Raw genomic sequence first — 22,592 nt, forward strand, 5'->3', positions numbered from 1 at the left:
TATACAAATGTTCCTTGGCAGAAAAAAGGTCTCCCCTCCCTGATTTATTGGGTGGTTACTATATGCCTGACACTGTACCAGGAGTTTGGTATATAAGTAAACTCAACTGATGTGGCTCCTGCCTACGTGGAACATAAAATAAATAACAAATACACGTTTTAAACCAACAACAACAAATAATTAACTGAATAATTTTAAGTATGCCATGTTATACAAACATTAAAGCTAACATAGTCTGGGGGTAATTTAAACAAATAAAAAAAATCATAAAAGCTTTTCTAAGGAGGTAATAGTAAAGAGGATAAAAGAAGATACTCGATGTAAAAATTTAGAATACTGACTGACAATGGTAAGTACTTAATAAGCATTATACAAAGTCTTCTTTTAAGCAGAGAAGATAGAGGCAAGATGGTGATTTTGACATTCATCCAGTTTGTTGTGTATATCAGTAGTTTGTGTCTTTTTATTGCTCAGTAGGACTCTGCTTTTGGATGTACCATGTAAGAAGGCCTGAAGGCCTGAATGAGAATGGCATGTTCTGGGAAGCCCAACATGGCTATGGTGAGAAAGGGGCCAAGGAGAACTTGTATGTCAGTGGTGGCCAAATCATGCAGAGCCCTATCTTGCATATTAAGGACATGGGGCTTAGTACGAAAGGGACACAAGAAATCACAGAATACTTTTACATCACTCTGGTTCCAGTATAATGAATGGTTTGAAGGAGTCAGGACATAGGCAGGAACAACCAAGAGGAGAGGGCAGTAAGGACCTGGGCGGAGGCAGGAGACATTTGAAAAAGAAACAGTAGACAGGCTGCAACAGTAGATGGGTTGGGAGACAGTATCAGAGGATCTGGTGATAGAGTAATTGTGCAAAGCAAAAGTGGGAGACAAGGAAGACTTCCAGGTTTAGCAGTTGGTAAGTCAACAATGTCATTTAATGCCCTTTAACACAATCACGTTTGGGGGTAGGGAGAAGGTAAGATGTGAGTTTGATTTGGACGTGTCCTGTGTTAGTGCCCATGACACAGCCCAGAGAGGTCACAGAATCTGTACTGCTTGCCTCAGAGGGTCACTGACGACAATGCTTTCTATTACATATAGAAATTATAATAAACATTTTTAAAACTGTTATTTTACATATAAAGTTCACAGAAACACAGAAAGCCTCCTGGACCTCTAGCCTTTCTCAAAGCCCCTCCCGGCCTCCCACATGGTGACAGAGAACTGGAAGGACACCGAGTAACTGTAAGATTGACAACTGGACTACATGTGGGGTAGGAGGGAAAAGGTGGTTCTTGCCTTGCGTACTGTAAGAGAACTAGTCTAGCAACTTCTAGCCAAAGTCTGAGGGAATATTTGAGCGTCTTAAAGGAAGAATCATGAAGTATTCAGATTGGGTTTTCTGTTGATATGTAACAAATGAACACAAATTTGGCATCTTAAAGCAACACAAAGGCATTTACCTCACAAACACTGTGGGTCAGAAGTCCAGGCATGGGTTAGCAGGGTACTGTGCTTAGGGTCTCTCTAGCCTGAGATGGAAGTGTCAGCCAGGGGACTCTTCCTAGTTCACTCAGGTTCTCGGCAGAATTCAGTCCCTGTGGTTGTAAGACTGAGGCCCTGGCTTCCTGCTGGCCATTTGACAGGGGCCACTCTGAGCTCCTACAAACTACTCTCAGTCCTTGCCACATGGCCCACTCTTCTCACAAGAATTGCTTCTTTAAGACTAGCATCTGCTACTGCCTGGTCTCACTTGATTAAGTTAGGCCCACCAACGATAATCTCCCTTTTAATTAAGTCAAAGACAAATCATTAGGGACTTCAATCACATCTGCAAACTCCCATCATGGTTTCCAGATCATGTAAGCTAATCCTGAGAGTGATGGTACAGCATATTAACAGATCTGGCCCACACGCAAAGGGAGGGATTATAAAGGTCATGGTTCATTTGGGTCATTTAACAGTTCTGCCTCGCACTAGTGGGAATAAGTAAGAAAGATATCATCCAAAACAGAAAGTCACTGACCAAAAAATATCAAAGAGGGAAGAAAGGAGATACCTTTACATTCCACCTCGGAAGTGCTAACATATTAGTGGGTGATTTCTAGCAAGGAAGGCTACCCCAGAACTCTGGGTAAACTGAACATACACATCAGGGCATTCTAGGAAGAACAGAAGGTCACTTCATCATGAAAAGCTGCACTGTAAACCAGTGCACTGGGATACAGCCTGTCAACTAAATAATCATACCCAAAAACTCCTGCAGACTGAGGGGAGGGGTGGAGGCAGAAGAAGAGAAAGCTTAGAGAGTCTTTTTTTTTTTAATATGGTAGACTGCACACCCACCAGAATAATGAAAACTTGGGCTGATAAAAATCATGTTATTGAGATTACAGAACAATTGAACTCTCATGCAATTTCTCATTAATTCTGTAAGTTTAAAGTGCCTGTCAGTACCTTCTAAAGCTAAACACATGCTTCTCGTGACCCAGCAATTCTACTCTGAGGTCTCCCCCAAGAGCATGTGTACAAAATTGTTCACAGCATATTAATTTATAATAGGCCCGATCCCATGAGGGGTCCCAGATTGGAGAGGGTGCAGGCTGGGCTGACAAATTTCGTGCACCGGGCCTCTAATTAATTTATAATAACCCCAAAGTGGAAATAATAAATGTCTATTAACAGGGAAGGAATAAATTGCCGATCATACAATGGAATACTATATAGCAATAAATCAAACCGATTCATTAAAAAAAAAGAAGGAATATCACAGATATTATAAATCTCACAGATATGTTCAGCAAAAGAAGCTACATCCATACACATTGTATAATTATATGTATGTAGAGTTAAAGAATAGACAAAACTATTAATAGTGATAGTATTGGAAATCACAATAGTGGCTACGTTGGTGTGGGGGATAGGAGTGAATGGAAAGTGACATGAAAAGCCTTCAGGTTGCTGGCTACATAGGTTAACATACAGGCAAAATTTTAGCTGTACATTTAAGAGTTTTTTTACACATTGTCGGTATATTCTATATCAATATAAAGTGAAATATAATAAAATGATAATAAAAAATAAGGGAGTAGAAAAAAGGGAGAAGAAAGAGAAAGGATTCAGTTCATAGGGAACTAGAAGTTCATGTGTTAGAGACAATTTCTGTTTACATAATGTATATCACAAATTTCAAATCTCAAAGTGCAAAATGAAATAATTATGTCTAACGACTAAACAAACACCACCTAAAATTGAGTTAATTATTCCCCTTGGGCATTATAGTATAATCATTTAAATTATTTGTGGAGTAAAATTCAGAGTTAGTGACACTGAATATCAAAACAATTTGAAGAGAAATGGCCATGTTCATTACGGCCCTAAATATTCATCTCTGGAGTGGATATAAGTGGAAAGCGCAGATCACTAGAGAGCCACTCAGTGCTGCCCTCTTGGTAGGAGAGATTTGTGAATCCCACCCACACTGTCACAAAGAATGCCACTCACTTAACATCACCAGGTGGGAGGATCACTCAGGTAAACCTTTGATCAATACTCTAACTGAAGGACTTCTGTTAAAGAAGAAAACAGAGGCCAAAAAAAAAGTTTCTAAAGAGCATTCTAGGAGAGTCTACTTGAATGTATTTGTCCATTAGCATATTTACTTATTCATTAATTTACAAAAATGTGTTGAGGGTCTCCAATGTGTGAAGAATGCTGCTAGGTGCTGCGAGGTCTCAGATAAATTAGCAACAGTTAATATTTACTCAGTACTCACTATGTGCCAGGCGCAGCTCTAAACATTTTACACATTTTCACTCATTTCTTCCTCACTATGGTCCTAGAAAATAAAACTCATGCACAAAGGAGTTGCCTAAATTCACGCAGGGAGTAAGCCTGGTGGCAGAGACCACACTCTGAACAAGGACAAGATAGTGACCAAGTAACTGAGACTCAAGAAGCTAGAGCTCTGGACTGAATCAGAGTCACCGAAATCATTTAATTTCTCTTCATAACTGAGAACACTGGTTAAGTGACTTGCACGAAATCAAAGAGCAAACTATTAAGAAAGAAGGACGGCAGCTTGATTTTAATAATAATAAAAATACTGAGTACATCTCGGAATAAAAATTGAAGAATTCATATTCTTCAGAGACTAAAATAAGAGACTAATATCAATAAAGCAACCAAAGTTTAGAAAAGAGAAGGCAGTATTTGCAATTTTTAACTAGAAGGAGGGAAGAAAACCATAACTCCAACACTCTGGACTTAGGAAGGGAAATAGTGACAGGTAATCAAGAATCCCTGAACAGGAAGGAGTTGACAATAGATTAGATTAGGTAGATTACATACAGTTATATTAGATACTAAAAATATCTATCCACATCACCATATTGGAAAAGTGGGAATCAGCCAAAATACCCATCTCTTGCTCAAACGCCACACAGAATGAGTCACCATGTCCAACTGATTCTACAATTAGCTTCTGGGTCTATTCCCACCTCTCCATCCTCACTGCTACTACCTTCCTAAAAAGCTGGCAAAATCTTCTATAAGCTCTCACCTGAAATAACAACAAAACTTGCCTCCTTGATTGCAACCTCACTGTACTCAATACATCCTCACAGTCACCAGAATATTTTAAAGTGCAGATCTGATTATGTCACTCTCCTGCTTTAAACTTTTACAGACTCCATATCACCCACAGGACCAAACCATGCCTCCTTGTTGTTGTACCAGGTCCTTTGAGATCTGCCCTGTCTCCCTTATCTAGGTCCAATCCTCCCCATATACTCTGTGCTTCAACCACAACAAAATGCCTACAATTCCACGATGCTCTCACCCATCTGTATGTATTGTTTTACAACCTCTCCCAACTTGCAGTGACTGCCCTTGCCCTGCTCAGTCTGGTTATCTCATCTTTCCAAGTTCAGTATAAAGATTCCTCCTTTGAAACACCTACAAGGTGTATGCCTTCCCCTAGGAATGTTAAGTGCTTTCTCCGCCATACTGCCCAAAGTACTCATAACATTCATTAAAACTATCTGTTGGCAAGTCTTATCTTCCTTGCTCCTAGAACTCTCCCATAGTCAGTGTCCCGGGAGCAGGATCTAGAATATAATTGGCCTAAAAATGTTGACTGTATGTTGTCACCTACAACATCTCAATGGATACTCCCAACAGCCCTAAGAAATAGGCAGGATAAGTGTTGCTAACTTAATTATACAAATGAGCGACTTGGGGCTCAGAAAGGTAAAGTGACTTGCCTCGTAAAAGCAGGATACGTAATAGGTTGTCCTTCCACTGAACTGTGATGCACCCCAAACAACTCAAAGCACAAACAGCCGCACCAATATTCCACATATGAACATCACTAACTAAGTGAACAGGGATATGTAAATTAGTTAACTGGGGTTGAAATCAGATATTAATGTACAAACAGGGACTTCTTTGAGCTAAGTGGGCATTAATATGCAAATGAACTGGCTGCAATTCAGTAATGTCATCACAGTTCTAGGAATGAACATACTATATTTTGACTACTACAATACAGGGTAGGACAAAGTGGGTTTACAGTTGTTCGCATGGAAAATAATACAATAGTTAATAATAAAAGAATAAACTCTATTTTGTGTACTCACAACTGTAAACCTACTTTTGCCATGTGCTGTATTCATGTAGCAGTCATATCCTATCCTCCTATATAATAAAGAGCTAATATGCAAATGGTCATCACGCCCTCGCACCCTCATACCCTCGTGCCGGGGCCAGCGGACCTGAGGCCACACACCCTCGCCCCTGCGCTGGGCCGGGGGACCTGAGGCTGTGCCCTCTGCCCAGCAGGGCCTGGGTCTCGCGTAATTTCAAGGCACACGCGGGTGGGGTGGGACTTGACTCTGGGTCCCGCGGTGCACCCCAGACTCTGACAGGAGGGAGATTTTCATATACATTTTACTAATTTTCTTTCATCTCTGACACTTATATTTAGAGAAAGGGCAAATAACAATATTAAAATATTTCCTCTAACTAATTCCCTAGTACTAGCCACTAGTATTACTATAATGTGGGTTTTTCAAGTTTAAAATTGTTTTGAAGCCAAAAGTAACTTGCTGTATATTTTCACCCACACCAAAACTCGATGCTGGAATTAGATGTGAGCTCACAGAACTCTGCAACCTTCATACGGAACCAGCTGCCACCTGCAGTCCACGCTGAACAAGCTACCCAGGCATTAGATTAGGCTGGTCCTTCATGATCCAGCCCGTCAAGATCTCCAGCCCAATCACCATAGGCATTCTGATACACTACACACAGTACCTGCATTTAAAGCAAAGTTGTTTTTCCTAGGGGACTTTTAATAATAAAGTGGCATGGCTATACCACTTGACCACCATTCAGAAAATCCAGTATGTGATTACACTTAGCTTTTGCTCAAGTATAGTAATGACGTTTATTTTCCTATCATCACTAGTACACCAGAGGTTCCTACCAATTCTTAATGTTTTACTGTTATAATGATAATGGCTAAAGCCATTCACAGCAGCTTTAGTGTTCTTCCTATCCTGAAAGTAACAGATTATAATCAGTAGAGATCTAGAAACATAAAATGATTTAATTACTAGAAAATATTATAACCGATTCATGTTCTGAAACGAGAAAAGCTATCCTCATTTTTATACATTTACCCCTGCCATGCCCACTGCCTGAAATGCCCACCCCTCCTTTATCTGAAAATCTTCTCTTAATCCTTTATCAGCAGCTTGAAAATTAAGTGCTTATGAACTCCTCCCTGCCTTTCCCAGCTCTTGTATACACATCTCGGCTACACATATACAACTCCATCAGAATGCGTACCACTGTCTGTGATCACTTGTTTGCATGTTGAGTTAATTAGGATTTCTAAAAGTAAAGCTATAAGTAACAGAGAACCAAAATACTAGTGACTCGAAACAGTTTTTTCCTCTCTCATAGAGAAGTCTGGGCTCTGGTCACCAGAGGTGTGACAGACACCCCACAGTATGAGAAACCCAGGCTCTTTCCACCTCCTAGCTCTACCACCGCGATGGTGCTATCTCACCTGCATGGTGCATCACCACATTTCATCAGACTGTGTGTGTGAACATCCTCATACCTGCACTGGGTGGGGAAGGAAAGAGAGCCTGTTCCTCCCCTTTAAATGTAAGTTGCAGTGAATTTGAAGTTGCACATATCAAATTCACTCACTCCCTACTGGTGAGAATTAAATTACATTCATGGGTGGCTGCCAGGAAAGCTGAGAAATGTTTACATTTTGGGTGACCATGTGTTTGGCTGAAAATCAGAGCCTCTATTAATACGCAGAAAGGGAAAACAAATGTGGGGGACAAATGCCAGTTTCTGGGACACAGTCATGTTCCCTTCCTCTCCTTCGGCCTTCAAGGGGTTCTGTTATTGTATCCTAAAGGCCTGGTGAAGTAATCATCATAAATCTGAACAGATTCAATAAATAAACAGAAAGCCCTAGAAAACCTAGGTGAGGTGACAGTAGTATAACTGCTGGCTTGCCTCAATGCTACATTCTGACATCCCAAGGGAAGATGAGGGAGAGTTAGAAACAGGTAAATGAGGAGGGAGCCCCCCATCCTGAAGCTGTCTTCTCATGAACGACCTTAGGTACCGTGCCAGTTAGATCAACAACCTGAGGCACAGGATGAGTTCCAGTGGAACAGGGCAGGCCAAACAACCAATCACGTGTCACAGAAAACTCCAAACTTGGTTTAGACTTCTAAATGGAAATATTACACTACCTGTATGGTTTTATGTTTAAAGATTTAACATTTTTTAAGTTAGTTATATTTCTACTTTTTATAAAATGTATGTATGAGTGTATATGACATTTGCACAGTTTTAAAAATAACAAAACAAAAAACAGTATTTCCACCACTTCGCTTAAAACAGTACCATTACCCTCGAAGCCACTGTGCTCCTCTCTCTGTCTATCCTCCTCCTTCCTCTCCAAGTGTGATCTCCCGCCTGAGATTCATATTTATGCTCCCACCTTGCCTTCTTCACACTCTGGACACATGAGGATGTACATGACTAAAAAAGATAACTATTCACTTCTGTTTCTGACCTGCATACAGATGAAGTTAGACTATACATATTCCTTTGAGATTCAACCAAGTTAAGGTTTAGTGTAGTTCATTTATTTTCATTGCTACATAGCATTCCACTGTATGGCTATACCACAATTTATAAATCCATTCTCCTCTTGTCTTAGGTATTTGAGTTGTTTCCAGGTTTTTGTTATTCTGCTATGAAGAACACTTGTCAATAGGTTTTGCCTTTCAATTTAAGTTCTCAACCCATCAAAAATTTATTTCCCTAAATGACATAAGGTTCAAAGTCAATGTCTTGTTTTGTTTATGAAGAATCAATGGTCTCAGCACCCATTATTGACTACTCTATCATATCCCTTCAAATCTGCAATGTCATCTCTGTCCTACATCCGAGTACTTAGTTTTATAATGGTGCCTGGGGTGCCCCGCAGAAGAAGGGAAAAGGGGACGATGAAGTGAGCATTTAAGCAGCTGGGTCTCAGGGCCCACAACCCCACTTAGATCAACCATCTCCAGTTTAATCTGTTTTCTATACTGAAGTGTGAAATAAGACTTAAATAGAAGACAGGTTCTATGATTGAAAAGTGAGTTTGCAAGCAATAGGTTTGAGTTCTAAAGCACTCTCTACCATTAAAACCTACTGTTTTACTTTCTAAACATCATATTACATACATGTTTACATAAATTTTTTCTGAATTTTGATAACATCACTTCAGGTAAGACAATCTCTATTAGTAAATGTAAAACTACTTTCTGAAGCGTGTCTTACTGAAATGATGATAAACTTACGTAGCATCCTCATCAGTTTTTAATGTCTCTCACTATAAGCCATAAATGTTTGTCGTCCTCTCTATTTTCTAAAAAAGCTCAATGAGAATTAGTTACATCCTATCAAGTACTCAAACTGCCAAAAATTTAATTTCTCATGATGCAAAAGAAAGACTAAAAAAATGAGCAAAACTGTTATTTTTTTTCTTATTAAGACATTAATGTGAACCAAATAATGAAAAATAACAAAGAAGCCTTTAGAATTTTCTGTTACATTTTGTTAGAAGTATTTTACTGTTATTTTTTTTATACTTTGGTGTGTGTTTTTATCCAAAATAACTATTACTTGAATTATAAAGAAAAAATGCATATGTACAATTTTTAAAACTCAAATACGTATCTTATTTTAAAGCATTCCTTCTTTCTGTATGAATGAATGACAATTAGTAGAACAAAATTTGTATTAAAAAAAGAATAAGATTATTCGTCACCAGCTAGTTCTGCTCGCTAACCAAGGTTATTTCTCAAAGTGAGGTTCCTCTCAGGCTTCACCGAGGCTCTGCGGCGGCTCTTCCTCGCTCTCAGGATCCCCTGTGCCCTGACCTCAGGCCCTCCCACCTGCTCCAGCCACCATGGCTACAGAGGGTGCTGAATGAACTGGGTTATGCAGAAAAATAAATCCATTTTATGTAAATTAAATCCACAAAGAACTTTTTAAAGTAAAACATTTACATTGCATAGAGTAAGGCTACGAGATGGTACACTCAATAACAATCTTGGCATAAGAATATTCTTATTTCCTAAACAATTTGAAATAATGCACTGGTCTGTGCATAATGTGAGGAAAACATATTTAATAGTACTTCTTAGGACCAGATAAAGAAGTTGGCATTTATAAAAACTGCGTTATAAATTTCATTATAGGACAAATCTTACATATAAGTTAAGATCAGTCTTTTTAAAATATACAAGAGGAAGAAGAATTAATTTTATGCACTATTTTAGAACCTGAAACAGAAGAGATAATTATGAAAGATGAAGGTTATTTTGAAATATTTATATGCAACTTTAAGAAGAAAAAGAGCATACATTTTTTTATGTCCCTTGCATATTGTTATTAACAAGTCATCAAGCAAAACTGAAAAGACTACAAAGAATTTTCTAATCAAATTTCAGGACATAAAGCTTTACAAGTGCTTCTAATATTTAAGGCTGTGGAACAAATATGTGGTATGAGTATAAAATTGCTGTACCTCATTTCAGCCAAAATGTCCCTGAAAATGTGTGTGCAATTTAAATCTTGCTTTAAATGCTCCATTATAGAGCAACTTGCTATTTAAGAGATTCCTATTATATATCCTTCTGTGAAAAGAAAAATCAATTCATAGTTAACCTATTTCAGGAGTGGGAACTTTTTTTCTGCCAAGGGCCATTTGGATATTTATAACACCATTTGAGGGCCAAAAATTACCCTGCTATATTTGGTCAAACATTTAATTAATTCACTCCTAATGCCTTGGCAGGGCCAGACCAAATGATTTTCAGGGCCTTGTATGGTCCACGGACTGAACGTTCCCCACTCCTATCTTTTTTTTTTAAATTTATTTTTTTAACTTTATTTATTATATTGGTTGGTGTGACATTGATCAAGATGAACATATGGGTTTCATGTGTGGATTTCTGTATATTGCACCCACTCCTGCCTTAAAGCAAGGTACTTCCAAACAGATTAATTACATACAAAACCATGAAGTATTCACAACCCCAGTCACCAAATACCCATTAGAGAGAAAAACTCCAAAAATACAGGTCAGGTCAGTATCAGAGCCCAGGTTTCCCTGATGCCAGTACTTCCATCTTTATATGTAAAGCAAACCCACTTAGAGAAGTAAATTCTCAAGTGGTTGGAGCTTTACAGGCTAATTTAATGCCAAAGCTATAGAAATGCCACTCATTAAACTAATGGGAATGAAAGTGGCACTCTAACGCTAATATTATTAAGTACAAATAAAAGCACTAAGTAGCCCCAAGACAGAAAAGAAACTGTAATAAAAACTGAGTATATACTTCTACTTGGATCAATGACAAGTAATGGTCTCTACCCATTCAGGAGTTTTATTATCTTTATAAATGAGTGAAGACAAATCACAGGACTCCTATTCTGTTTATCAACCCTCCCACTAGGTCTTCTCAAATAAGTAGGCTTGTTCCTACAAATAACAAATAAGGAGATATTGAGGCTAGAGGCTGCCTTCACGGTATATTTTTTAAGTACCTCTTCAAGCCAAGCACTGTCCGTGGTACTGGAATGCACTAATGAATAAAGCTTGCATTCTGTGTATGCTGAGGAAAGTGCAGAAATTTAACAAGACATGTACTTATGAAGAAGAGTATTACAAGGAAAATAAAGTTAAAAAAAACAAACATGTAGTAAAGAATGGTCAGATGGGGGTGGGGGACAGGATGCTGGAAGAGGTCAGGGAGAATAATGAAATGTGGGCAGGAGACCTAGATCTGGAGGTCATCTGCACCCAGGCACTAAGCTGAGCTTGGTTCCAGCTGAGATCACCTGGGGAGAGTGTATGGAGTGAATACAGGAAAGATCTCGAGACCAAACCTTGAGACACTTCAGAGAGCGCTTGAGAAGACTCGGAAAGAACATCAGGGGGAGACAAAAACAATAGCTGCTGACAGATCAAGTGAGATGAACACAGAAAAGCAAACACTAACCCGGCCAAGATGGAGGTCACTGGTGGCCTTGAGGAAACCCAACTCAATGCAGCACTGAGACTGGGGAGAGGAGAAAATGAGACAAAGAAGCGAGCACAGGTTTGGTTCCACAATGATACATTTTTAAAGCACCATTTTAATTTAAATCTATTACAGCTATTCTAATGGTTCCAGGGTTTGAACATCTAATTTTATAGTCACAACAGCCCCCTAAAGTGATCAGAACTAATAACAGCTCTATTTTTTATTATTGTTATTTTGTTGTTGTTAATCCTCACCAGAGGATATTTTTTCCATTGAATTTTAGAGAAAGTAGAAGGAAGGGATGGAGAAGTGAGGGAGAAAGGGAGGGAGAGGCAGAGGAGGAGGAGAGAGAAGGGGTGAGAGAGAAAGAGATAGAGAGAGAGACAGAGAGAAAGAGAGACATCCATGTGTCATCGATTGGTTGCCTCCTACATGCCCTGGACAGGGCAGGAAATAAACCTGCAAGCCAAGTACAAGCCCTTGACCAGGAATCAAACACAGACCCTTCAGTGAGGGCCAACACTCTGATCACTTAGCCACACAAGCCAGGCATCAGCTCTATTTTTCAAATGAGAAAACTGAGGCACAGTGGTGCTAAACAGCCTAAGAGCTTATTTTGGACATGAGTGGCAATATTTTGTTATTTTTTTGAGATAATTTGTTCATCAGTTATCTTATCCTCCTGGTGAATCACACATTAAACCTGAAAAGCTATACTCAAGCTAAATGTTCATTACAACTAATATCAACACGGCTGTCTAAGCACTACAATGAAGCAGTAGAGAGGCTCCAAACAACAGGAAGTCTAAGATTATCGTAGACACACACTCACAAGTTAGATTTCCACCTGTTATCACACACGCTTTGAAATAGCATCCCCACCTACTCAGCCCAATTGCCAAGGGCAGACTATGTAACAAACCATCTGTACTCTAACAGTCAGAGCCAATTGAGATGGGTTGATGATACCAAAGAAATCTCATTTCTTTCCCTTCTTCCCCCCCCCCCCCCCCCCCCTGTGTGCTATTGAGTAACATTTTTAATTGCATGATAAATTGAAAATGTTGGCAGGAACTTAACTTCTGTAAAATTGGAGCTATTTTTAATGTTACTTTGATGGTCTTTTCTGGTGGATTTTTTTACTGCTTTGCCTGCAACAGAAGGAAATTTGACCCTATGAACCAAACCACTAGGAGGCAAAGCCTGCAGCTCCATGGTGTTGAGAAGAGACAAAGATCGTCCGCCTCTCTCCAATGATCTGACTGAACTATTCCATTATCCCTTCTCGAGGATAAGCTGAAAGGCAGATCTCACTTTGGTCCTAGGACCAGTCAGATCAATAGAATAACTGAAAAGGATGGCCATTTTTAATGGAAAACAGGTGTGATTTTCCCTGCTGAAATGTGAAAAGCATTCATTAGAGAAACTTTTGTTTCTGAATGAAATGCCAGCAAATCTTATAAAAACTGGTCAGCTGATCTATTCTCTCACCAAGCAGGTGATGTGTCATCTCAGCGAAATTACTTTTCAATGATTATGTTGAGCTTGATATGTTTGCTAACTACTATCTCCCCTGTAATCAGAGATAAATCCTCCTATTTTGCTGAACACTGGAAAGTACAATGGACTATTGCTTGGAAGTTCCATACTTCAATTAAGTTTTGAAAGATGGGAAAGTTCCTAGTTAGATTATAGTGACTCTTCAATTAACCATCCTTACATAATGAAATTCCTCTGTAACTTAGTTAGATTTTAAAATGTTTTTCAATTACACACAGCGGTGTTGTCCGAGGCCAGACTCAAGGGCAACATTTCTATGTAATAAAGGTGTGTACAATCTCAGAGAACAAAAATCTACACATAGTCTCTACATCTCCTTTGGGCATCTTCCTACCTCTCAAAGGTAAGCTCTTTATCCTACTTCAGACCTCAGCTTCCTCTTTCCTCCTGTCACTGAGTCAGCTAGAAATTACTGAACATTTACTACACCAGGCACTATACTAAGAACAGGAAATAAAATAGTATTTCCCCCGTGGAGCTTATAGTTTTATGGCAGACTCCAAAGAGTGAGAATTAATCCACATCACAGTGTGGAAAGTGCTCAGAAAGGAAACATTAAGGATGTGAGCACACACTAGGGCCCACAACTTCAGTGTGTGTGTGTGTGTGTGTGCGCGCACGTGTGTATGCTCATGTGTGCTTGCACATGTATGTGCACACACAGGTGTCCATGTACATGTGTATGTGTGTGTGTTAGATTAGGGAGAGGAGAGCTCTTCAGTATAAGTGACAAATTTAAGTTGGAAAGCTGAGAGACAAAGAAACAAACAGAATGCATATGAAAACTCTATAGAGACAGTACTAGCTATTACAATAATACTTGAGGAGAAAGAGACAGGCATAGCATCTATACTAATAAAAGGGTAATATGCTAATTAGACCTATAAACCGGATGTCATCCAAAGAAAGCCTCTGCGGCTGCTAGAGCCGAGGAGGGCCAGTGGCCAGCAGTGGCAGTAGCAGCAGGATGATGGGGGCGGCACCTTCCCAATTGCCCAGTCGCCTCCCGCAAAGGGAGGCCAGACTGCGACTTAGGCTCGCTCCCCAGTGGCTTACGCCATCAGAAGGACATCCCCTGAGGGCTCCCAAACTGTGAGAGGGGGCAGGCCGGGCTGAGGAACCTCCTCCAGTGCATGAATTTTTGTGCACCGGGCCTCTAGCTTACTATAAAATGACACTTTGTAAACACTATTCACATCTTAACTTACCTAACTTTCACAACAACCTCGTGGATAAGTACTATTATTTCTATGCCCATTTAGAGATAAGAAAACAGAGGCACAGAGATTACGAAGCTAGTAAATGGGAAGCTAAATTTTAATAGTGAGCACTCTGGATCCAGACCCTCTAGTCTTCACTGATTTCTTATTCTGTCTCTCAAGAGACCAGGGAGGTAGGGGGACACAACTGAAAATCATCCCACATGGCGAGGGCCCAGAGTGCTTACTATTCTTACTCACTATCTAACAAAAAGAAAGAATCCAATGTCAGTGGTTTATCCTTGTTGACTAGTTGTGCCTGAGGTGAGTGACAGGCTGCACTGCTGGCCCGTAACCACATGATGGTCTAAGTGTCGAACGCAGGGCTCCGGTGGAGCAGAAGGTGATGGCAGGAAGGCTGTGTGTGCATTGGGGGGGGGGGGGGGGGGGGGGGGCAGGATGTGGGAACTCAGCATACTTGGCATTTTCTACTCAATTAAGCCTTGAATCTAAAATTGCTCTAAAATATTAAGCTTACTAATGAATAAAAATGAAATTATCAGGATTCATGCTAAAAAAGAAAGATTTTGTTTGTCCCCATTGAAGGAATTTTATGTACTAGAAGCCAGGGGGCAAGAAATTATGAAGGTAAATTTGAACTATTCCTTAAGCCAACTCTGAAATTAAAATCAGGACAACTGAGAGTATGGAAGACACCTCTAGCCTTAGATACTCAGTTACCCACTCCCCAAGTGGCAGTTAAGTCCAGTCAGTCCTACAAAAATGTGTGTTGTTTCTATCAGTCCCTCCGGATGGTTGCAGTCCACCCTATGCTCCCGGGAGGTCCCCGCCTGCCACAGCCTGGGGCACAATCCTCCTTCGCCTGTGTGCCATTAGAGGGGGTCTTTCCTTCCTGTGCTCCAATGCTAACTCTCCGTACTCCTGTGATTGGAGACTCCGAGATGCAACCTCATGTTTTCCAGGACATACAGCAACACTTTCATATTAAATAAAACGCTGGTAGGCTAATCTCCTTTTCCTTATGTCCTCAAACATATCTATAGGCTTTGAGTTCTGATAACTATATATATGAGCTCTGGAATTATCACTCTGATGTAATTATGACAGAGCACAGCAGGATCTCTAGAAAAGTGTATAGGCATTTATATTAAAAATGAAGGTAAACGTAGGAATGACAAGGCAATAGTCTTTAAATCCAGAAAGACTGGCTGTTTACATCATAATATTTTGATATAGAGCTATAGCGAGTCTTAAAAACTAAATATTTAATTGTCTAGGCTGGTCACCTCAAAATACCCCAAGTGCCTCCCATGCATCTAAACTGAAAGTGGTCTTATCCATCCATCATAGGAAAGCCCACAGTTCTAAAACAGCTCAAATAATCATTCCCTTCCCTCATCTCCTCTAGCAGTTACATGCATACCATCTACTCAGGTGGTAACATTCACTTCCTGATATTGTTATTAACATGCATGCCTTGGTTTCAGAACTGGATCCTAAGTCATTATCTTTTCCTTGCACTTGACCTGTATCCCTTCCGAAGCCTAGGATGTGCAGGCCCTCACAGATCTTTCCATTTACCAGGATTAGGTCCTTTTTGTCAAAGAAGGAAATGCTATTGGTCTGATTTGTTATTTAATTAAATTTACTTAACTTATTTTTTCTTCAGATCAGCCCTGTTTAGTAGTCACGTCTGGGTATCAAATAACCAGTATATCAAAGTTATGTTATTTGGAACGTACTATTTAAAAGCATCCTTCCTCCCTTTAAATAATGACAGAGGCTGGATTTGCCTTTTTCCACATCTCAGCTACTCCTGCATTATTCCAGGAGGGACTGAGAACATAAGCGACGGTGGCAGCCACGGAAGACTGGCATTCCCCTAGGCCAGTGATGGGCAACCTTTTGAGCCTGGTGTGTCAAACTTCGCCAAAAAACTGAGCATAACTCGGGTAGTGTGTCACTTTGAGGAAAAAACATTATTTCACAAATGTTTCATCCTCAGGAGCAGCAAATGTTTCATCCTCGGCATGCGGCCGCCTCAGCGTGTCATAGGTTCGCCATCACTGCCCTAGGCTGTGACTGGACTCACCTCTGCCATCTTTAAGCAGAAGACACTAATCGTGTCTCTTTTTGCTTTGAGCTCCCACTTGAATGGTGGCAGGTGTGTAAGTCCTGTGGCCACAGTGATAGCTTTAGCTGCTTGTCAACAGATGCTGGGAAATGATAGAAGCAGCAGGTTATCAAGTCTTTAAACCCATGCCACCTTGAAAGAATCCTGTGAATTCAAACCTGAACTTCACACGCTGCACACTTCAGGTCTTCCTCCAGAAAACTAATTTCTCCCCAAAAGTTTGCTCACCCACCTTGGAGTTCTCCGCTCCGACTGTAGAGCTCCCGTCTCTGCTCTCGCAAGTAGGCGCTCATGCTGATGGCATGGGAGGACGATTCAAACCTGCATGAAACGCAGGGAAACAATGGTCAGGTGGTAACCAAACAGGCGATGCGGGCTACAGATTCCAAAGTACTCTTCTCTAGTCTGTGATGCCCCCAATGGGCCACACCGGGACACTCAGGCTATGCCACGAAAGGCCAGGCGCGGGCTGGCACAGACCTTGATTTATGAACGGGCTCCTGGCTAACGCTCCTCCACAATGGTATTGGGATCTTCTGCCCACTCTCCACTTCAGATGGCACAACTCTGATCAACTGTCTTTGGTCTCCAGATCCTCTGCCAGGATCCTTACACACACAGCAAAGAGTAGCTCATAACGTCATTCTAACTTTGCCTGCCCAGCTCAGGAGCTATCGGTAGCTGCCAGCTGTCACACCGAAGTCCTGGCTGCTCAGAGCAGACGTCGTGCCATTCTAAGTCCCCAGTTAGAGGATTAGACAAAGGGCATGCTAGGAATGCTGCTGATTCAGACGTGGGGAACCTTTTTTCTGCAAGGGCCATTTGGACCTTTATAACATCATTCACAGGCCATACAAAATGATCAACTTAAAAATTAGCCTGCTATATTTGGTCAAACATTTAATTAACTCACCCCTAATGCCTTCACAGGACCAGACCAAATGATTTCACGGGACTTACATGGCCCATGGGCCGGATGTTCACCATCCCTGAACTACACCAAAGGAGCAAGGCAGCTAAATCCTCACAAACAATACAGCTTCGAAAGGGCTGCCAGGCTCTGACCTGCACCTGCCACATGAAATGCTCTGGAACATACCAAGCTCCAGACATGTGCTTGCCCACACCTACCCAGAACTGTTTCAGAAGGAAAGGTTCATGATATAGAACATAGATCTAAAATAATACATAGCAAAAAAAACAAAACAAAACAAAACAAAAAAAAACAAACACACACACACACACAAATGAAAATCACAATCTTAAGAGAAACTTGCAGATAAGGAAGAAACAGTTAAAACTGTGACTCTATCAAACAGTAAATCCTCTGCTAAGTAGTTCCACTTCCAACCAAGTAACTTCAAAGTCAGAATACCAGGCTGACGGGAGAAATCCATGGAAGAACTGCTGCCATTGAGGCGTAAACAGCACCACAATGGAAGAACAGCGGTGATACAGAATAGGTTCCTGGCCACAAGGAGGGAGCACCATCATTTCCTTAATTCGGCCTCCTTTATCCATCCTCTGACAAGGACGATGCGCACTAAGCTGAATGTCAGTCTGAGGGGGACACTTGGGCTGCTTGATCCTCTCTCTGCACCCTGCCAAGAACTAAGAGGACACTCACAGCCAGAAGGAAGGCCCAGTGTGCAGTAAAGTACCACCTGCCAGTCAAGTAGAAAAAGGAAGCCGCTGGCCTCCAAAAAGCATGCTGACAGCTATTGATCAGAAATGACAAGGGAAAGAAATAAACTCTTGAGCAAAGAATGGAGAGGCACACATTATACAATAAGAGAACTTAAACACACTTAATTAACCTTGGCTCAGGGCAATTAAAAGGAGCAATAAAGTCCTTCACGGATGTGATAAAACAGGTTACAGCTCACCAAAATCCTCATCCTCATGACCTGATGTAATCCTTCGGAATCCTTTTATGTTTGGAACAAGTCACAGATTGGTACAATTTCACAGTAAAAGGGGCTCCAGAGATGACCTAGTCTCGCCTCCTTATTTCGCAGCAAAGGCACAAGGTCCTCAAGCCGGGAGATCTGCTCCAGACCACAGGGCCCACCGAGGGTGGAACCCAGACTAACAAAGGCAGATCTGAGATAATGGCCTATGCGGGTGAGGAGTTTTTATTTCTATGCGATCATAATAAACATGTGACAATTATTCACAATCATTTCCAACAATTTATGTTTTTCAGTACCACAATTTCAGGATTGGCTAAATGTTTTAAAATGGCTATGTGGTCTCAGGGGTGACGGTTGAGAGCATGAAATCTAAAAACCCTGAAACCTGATTTCTGCACTACACCTACATTTAGACGGTGGGTGGAGCTGGGAGAGGGGAGACAGGAGAGGCGGGGTAGCCTAACAGGCAGCATCTGAGGCAGTCTCAGTGTCCCTATCCACTACCTTTCCCGCAGCTCCAGTTCTACTGGGGGGTTCTGCTACCTGCCCCCTCTCTTCTCAGCAGTTCTCTTTCCTGTGCTCAGGGAAGTGGCTCCCTCTCCAGATTGAGACCTGTCCCCAGAAGGAAGCTAACTGGTTTAAGACGACCACCCAGTCTACTTGCCCTTGCCAGGGACTACTTCAGGAATGGACAGAGACCCAATCCTCGTCTCCTGAGGAAAACGTGCAGAGGGGCTCTGTCACTGGCAGGAAAAATTAACGAATGTATAAGCAATAATTTAAATTAATTTTAAAAGCATTTGAAGGGGCAGGTCCACTGGGAAGACAGTTTGGAGTGTCATACAGTTAAACGTGGTCTACCATATGCTCCTGGGTATTTACCCAAATGAGCTGACCACTTACAGGGCCACAAAAACCTGCACGTGAGTGCTTATGGTAGCTTTATGGAAGCAACAAGGCACCTTTCAATAGCTGAATGGGAAAATGGTGGTACATCCATACAACGGAATTATTCAGCAATACAAAGAGATCTACTGAACTACAAAAGACATGAAAGGACCTTAAATGCATATTGCTAAGTGGAAAAAAGCCTGAAAGGGATACATACTATATGACTGTAACTATGAAAGGCATTCTGGACAAGACAAAGTAAGAGACAATAAAAAGGTTCAGGGAACAGGAAAAAAGGAGTAGGAATAAACAAGTGGAAAATGTGGGGTGTTTAGGGCAGTGAAACTATTTTGTATGAGACTGTAATGGTGATCTATATCATAATACATTTCTCAAAAACCATAAAACTATAGACAGCAAAATGTGAACCCTAATAGAAACAATGGACTTCAGCTAATAATTATATAAATATTGGTTCATCAAGTATAACAAATGTACCAGATTCATGCAAAATGTTGATAGAGGAGGTTATAGGAGAGGAGAACTTAAGAGAACTCAGTGTACTGGCTGCTCGATTTTTCAAAAAACCTAAAATTGCTATAAACAATAAAGACTACTAATTAAAAAAAGATTTATAGGCAGAATCACCGCCTACTTGCTGGCATCACCATTCATACTGGAGTGGAAATGAAGGCAGAGAAATGGGAAGGGCTGGTGAGGTAAGGAGTCCTCTACATTCATCCTTATTGTGTGAGATAATAACTGCCCCCGCTTTAATCTACTTCTGGCTCATGTGGGATTCTACATCATTTGCAGAGGAAAACATTTTTACTGATACTGCATCTAACCTCTGAATAAAACTGTAAAAAGAAAAAGAAAGAAATGTACTCAATAAACAGAATGGATTTTATTCCACTGTGAAAAGAATAAATTCCTCTCTTCTAGCCCCAAGATAAATGAAGTGCTAAAACTTTCCTTAATGATTAAGAACTCTATAAGTCCATGATTTAAAAACAAAAAACAACAACAACAACAACAAAAAGCCCTGGCCAGTGTGGGGTAGCTGGTTGGAGGGTCATCCTGTGCACTGAAGGGGTGCTGGTTGCATTCAGGTCAGGGCACATGCCTAGGGGCAGATACAATCCCCATGAGAGTGATAAGGGTGGCATCCAGTTGAGGTCTCTCTCTCTCTCTCTCTCTCTCTCTCTCTCTCTCTCTCACTTTCTCTCTTCCTCTCTCTCTCAAAATCAATAAAAACATATCCTCAGGTGAGGATTAAAAGAGAAAAGAACCTGCCCAAAAAAACAAGCCTCAAAAGTGAATCAGTGAAAGAATACTGGAGCTGCCATTAGTTCTAAACACTGCGATGATCCATACTTCTGTAGCCACTTGACATACTTAGATTTACAGAAACAACTTCTTAAATATCTATTAACGCTTCAAAAGCACACATAGGTCTACCAAGATTTAAATCCTGCTTCTAGCACTTGCTAGCTGTGTAAACTTACATAAGTTACCTAACCTCTCTTGTGCTTCAGTTTGTTGTTGTTGTTGCTGTTTTTACATGTAAAATCGGATTAAAAATTGAACCCACACCTGTAAGATCATAAGGAGTAAATAAGGTAATCCATGAAAAGGGCTTCATGCCTTGGCTAGCACTCAGTAACGACTCAGTAAGTGTTAGCCAATACTCCAGCTGCTGAAATTTGATGGAACCTGAATTATGCTTGAGACTTTTTGGAGTAACTTACCTTCCACAGTATCTGGCAATAGTAAGCACTCAATCAATGGTAGCTGTTATTGTTGTCATTATTATCAATGTTAATAATAATATAACTGTTAGCCGTTACCTAGTGACATATAGTGGGGTTAGCTAAGATAGTAATTAGAAGGAAAAAAAGTCCAGATTGTACATTTATGAAATCAAACAAAACCCAATACCACTTAGTTAGACAGATTTACATAACTTTATTAACAAAGGTTGCTTCTTGGAAGTTGGGGTCTTTCAAAGGCTGAAATATTACATTTAATTTCATGTAAATTCCTCAGAAACAACTGAAGAGTTTAATTTCCCTTCATTAAATAGAAAACTCCCCGGAAATAAATTCCTGCTGTTTTTTGTGTGTGTTTTTTTTAAGTTCTAGATAGTCCAGTAACCGTATTCCAATATGACCACTTCCCCTTAAAAAAACTAAAGTATACCAAAGTGAATATACATTCACTTCCTATAAATTATTTCAAAACTTTAACTGGGTGAAGTAATGGCTGTCAATTAAGTAGCAAGTCCTGCCTGGATCTAACATTTCCTAACACCTGTTATATGACAAACAGGGAGATACTTACTTGAAAAGAGAATTTTTCGGCCTTTGAGGTTTCTTCTTGGCAAAAAAGGCTGCGAACTCTCGTCCAGTGCTGGCGTAACTCAATTGAGCTGATGGTTCAGAGGCCGTACGAGTATTTTTCATGTCCAAGTACTCAGTCAACAGCATCTGTAGAATCAGATAAGCAACATAATATACACATTTAGAGGTGCTATCAGGAAAAGCAATTTTAAAGCCTAAGAACCTAATTCTAAATCCTCATCCTTGCCATGTAGAAGTATAGTAACCCAGCTATTCATATTTCCAGTGGTGGATCTGAGGAAGTTATTATACCCAGAAGCCATCTATTCTCTGTCTGCATTGAAAACTAGGGAAAGGGTGTGGTGGGCATTTGAATATAGGAGTAAAATACGAGTTTATATCTCACTTATATGTGGAATCTAATGAACAAAATAAACTGGTGAACAAAATAGATCCAGAGACATTGAAGCATGCAACAGATTGATGAATTTCAGAGGAAGGGGCAGGGGGCAGGAGGGAGTTAAACAAAATAACTTATATGCATATATGCTTAACCTATGAACAGATAATCGAGCAGTGAAGGACTGGAGAGGGGGAGGAAGATGGGGGAGGGGTGGGGAGGAGGGAGATGGGGGACATCTGTAATATTTTCAACAATAAAAATATTTTTTAAAGAGAGTTTATTTAAGCCAAACTGACATATACTGGGGAGCAAGATCTCAAAGGCTCTGAGGGAACATTTTTATTAAGGTTCTACTATGTACCAGGCACTGTGTTGAGTTTATCCTTTAGTCATAACTTAATCATCGATTATTCCAAATTATAGCATCATCAGCAACAATGCCACAACATTTACTGAGGGCTTACTATGTTGCTGGCACGGAGCTAATCCATTTAGATGTTTTTCCACAT

At 40.4% G+C, this 22,592-nt stretch overlaps 1 protein-coding gene across 3 annotated transcripts in view; it reads right to left on the reverse strand.

Annotated features, from left to right (window-relative positions):
• The window catches only part of EXOC4 (exocyst complex component 4), a 731,450-nt gene that overhangs the window by 504,693 nt on the left and 204,165 nt on the right, over positions 1–22,592 (reverse strand). For all 3 annotated transcript variants that reach the window (XM_079786328.1, XM_079786329.1, XM_079786330.1), the window contains exons 8-9: positions 21,682–21,827; positions 16,767–16,855 (exon numbers count right to left, since the gene is read on the reverse strand). In XM_079786328.1, coding sequence (XP_079642454.1) covers positions 16,767–16,855; positions 21,682–21,827 — 235 coding nt within the window. The remainder of the gene's footprint in view (positions 1–16,766; positions 16,856–21,681; positions 21,828–22,592) is intronic.

The sequence above is a fragment of the Cnephaeus nilssonii genome (assembly GCF_951640355.1).
Source record: "Cnephaeus nilssonii genome assembly, chromosome: 12".
NCBI classification, from domain to species: domain Eukaryota; kingdom Metazoa; phylum Chordata; class Mammalia; order Chiroptera; family Vespertilionidae; genus Cnephaeus; species Cnephaeus nilssonii.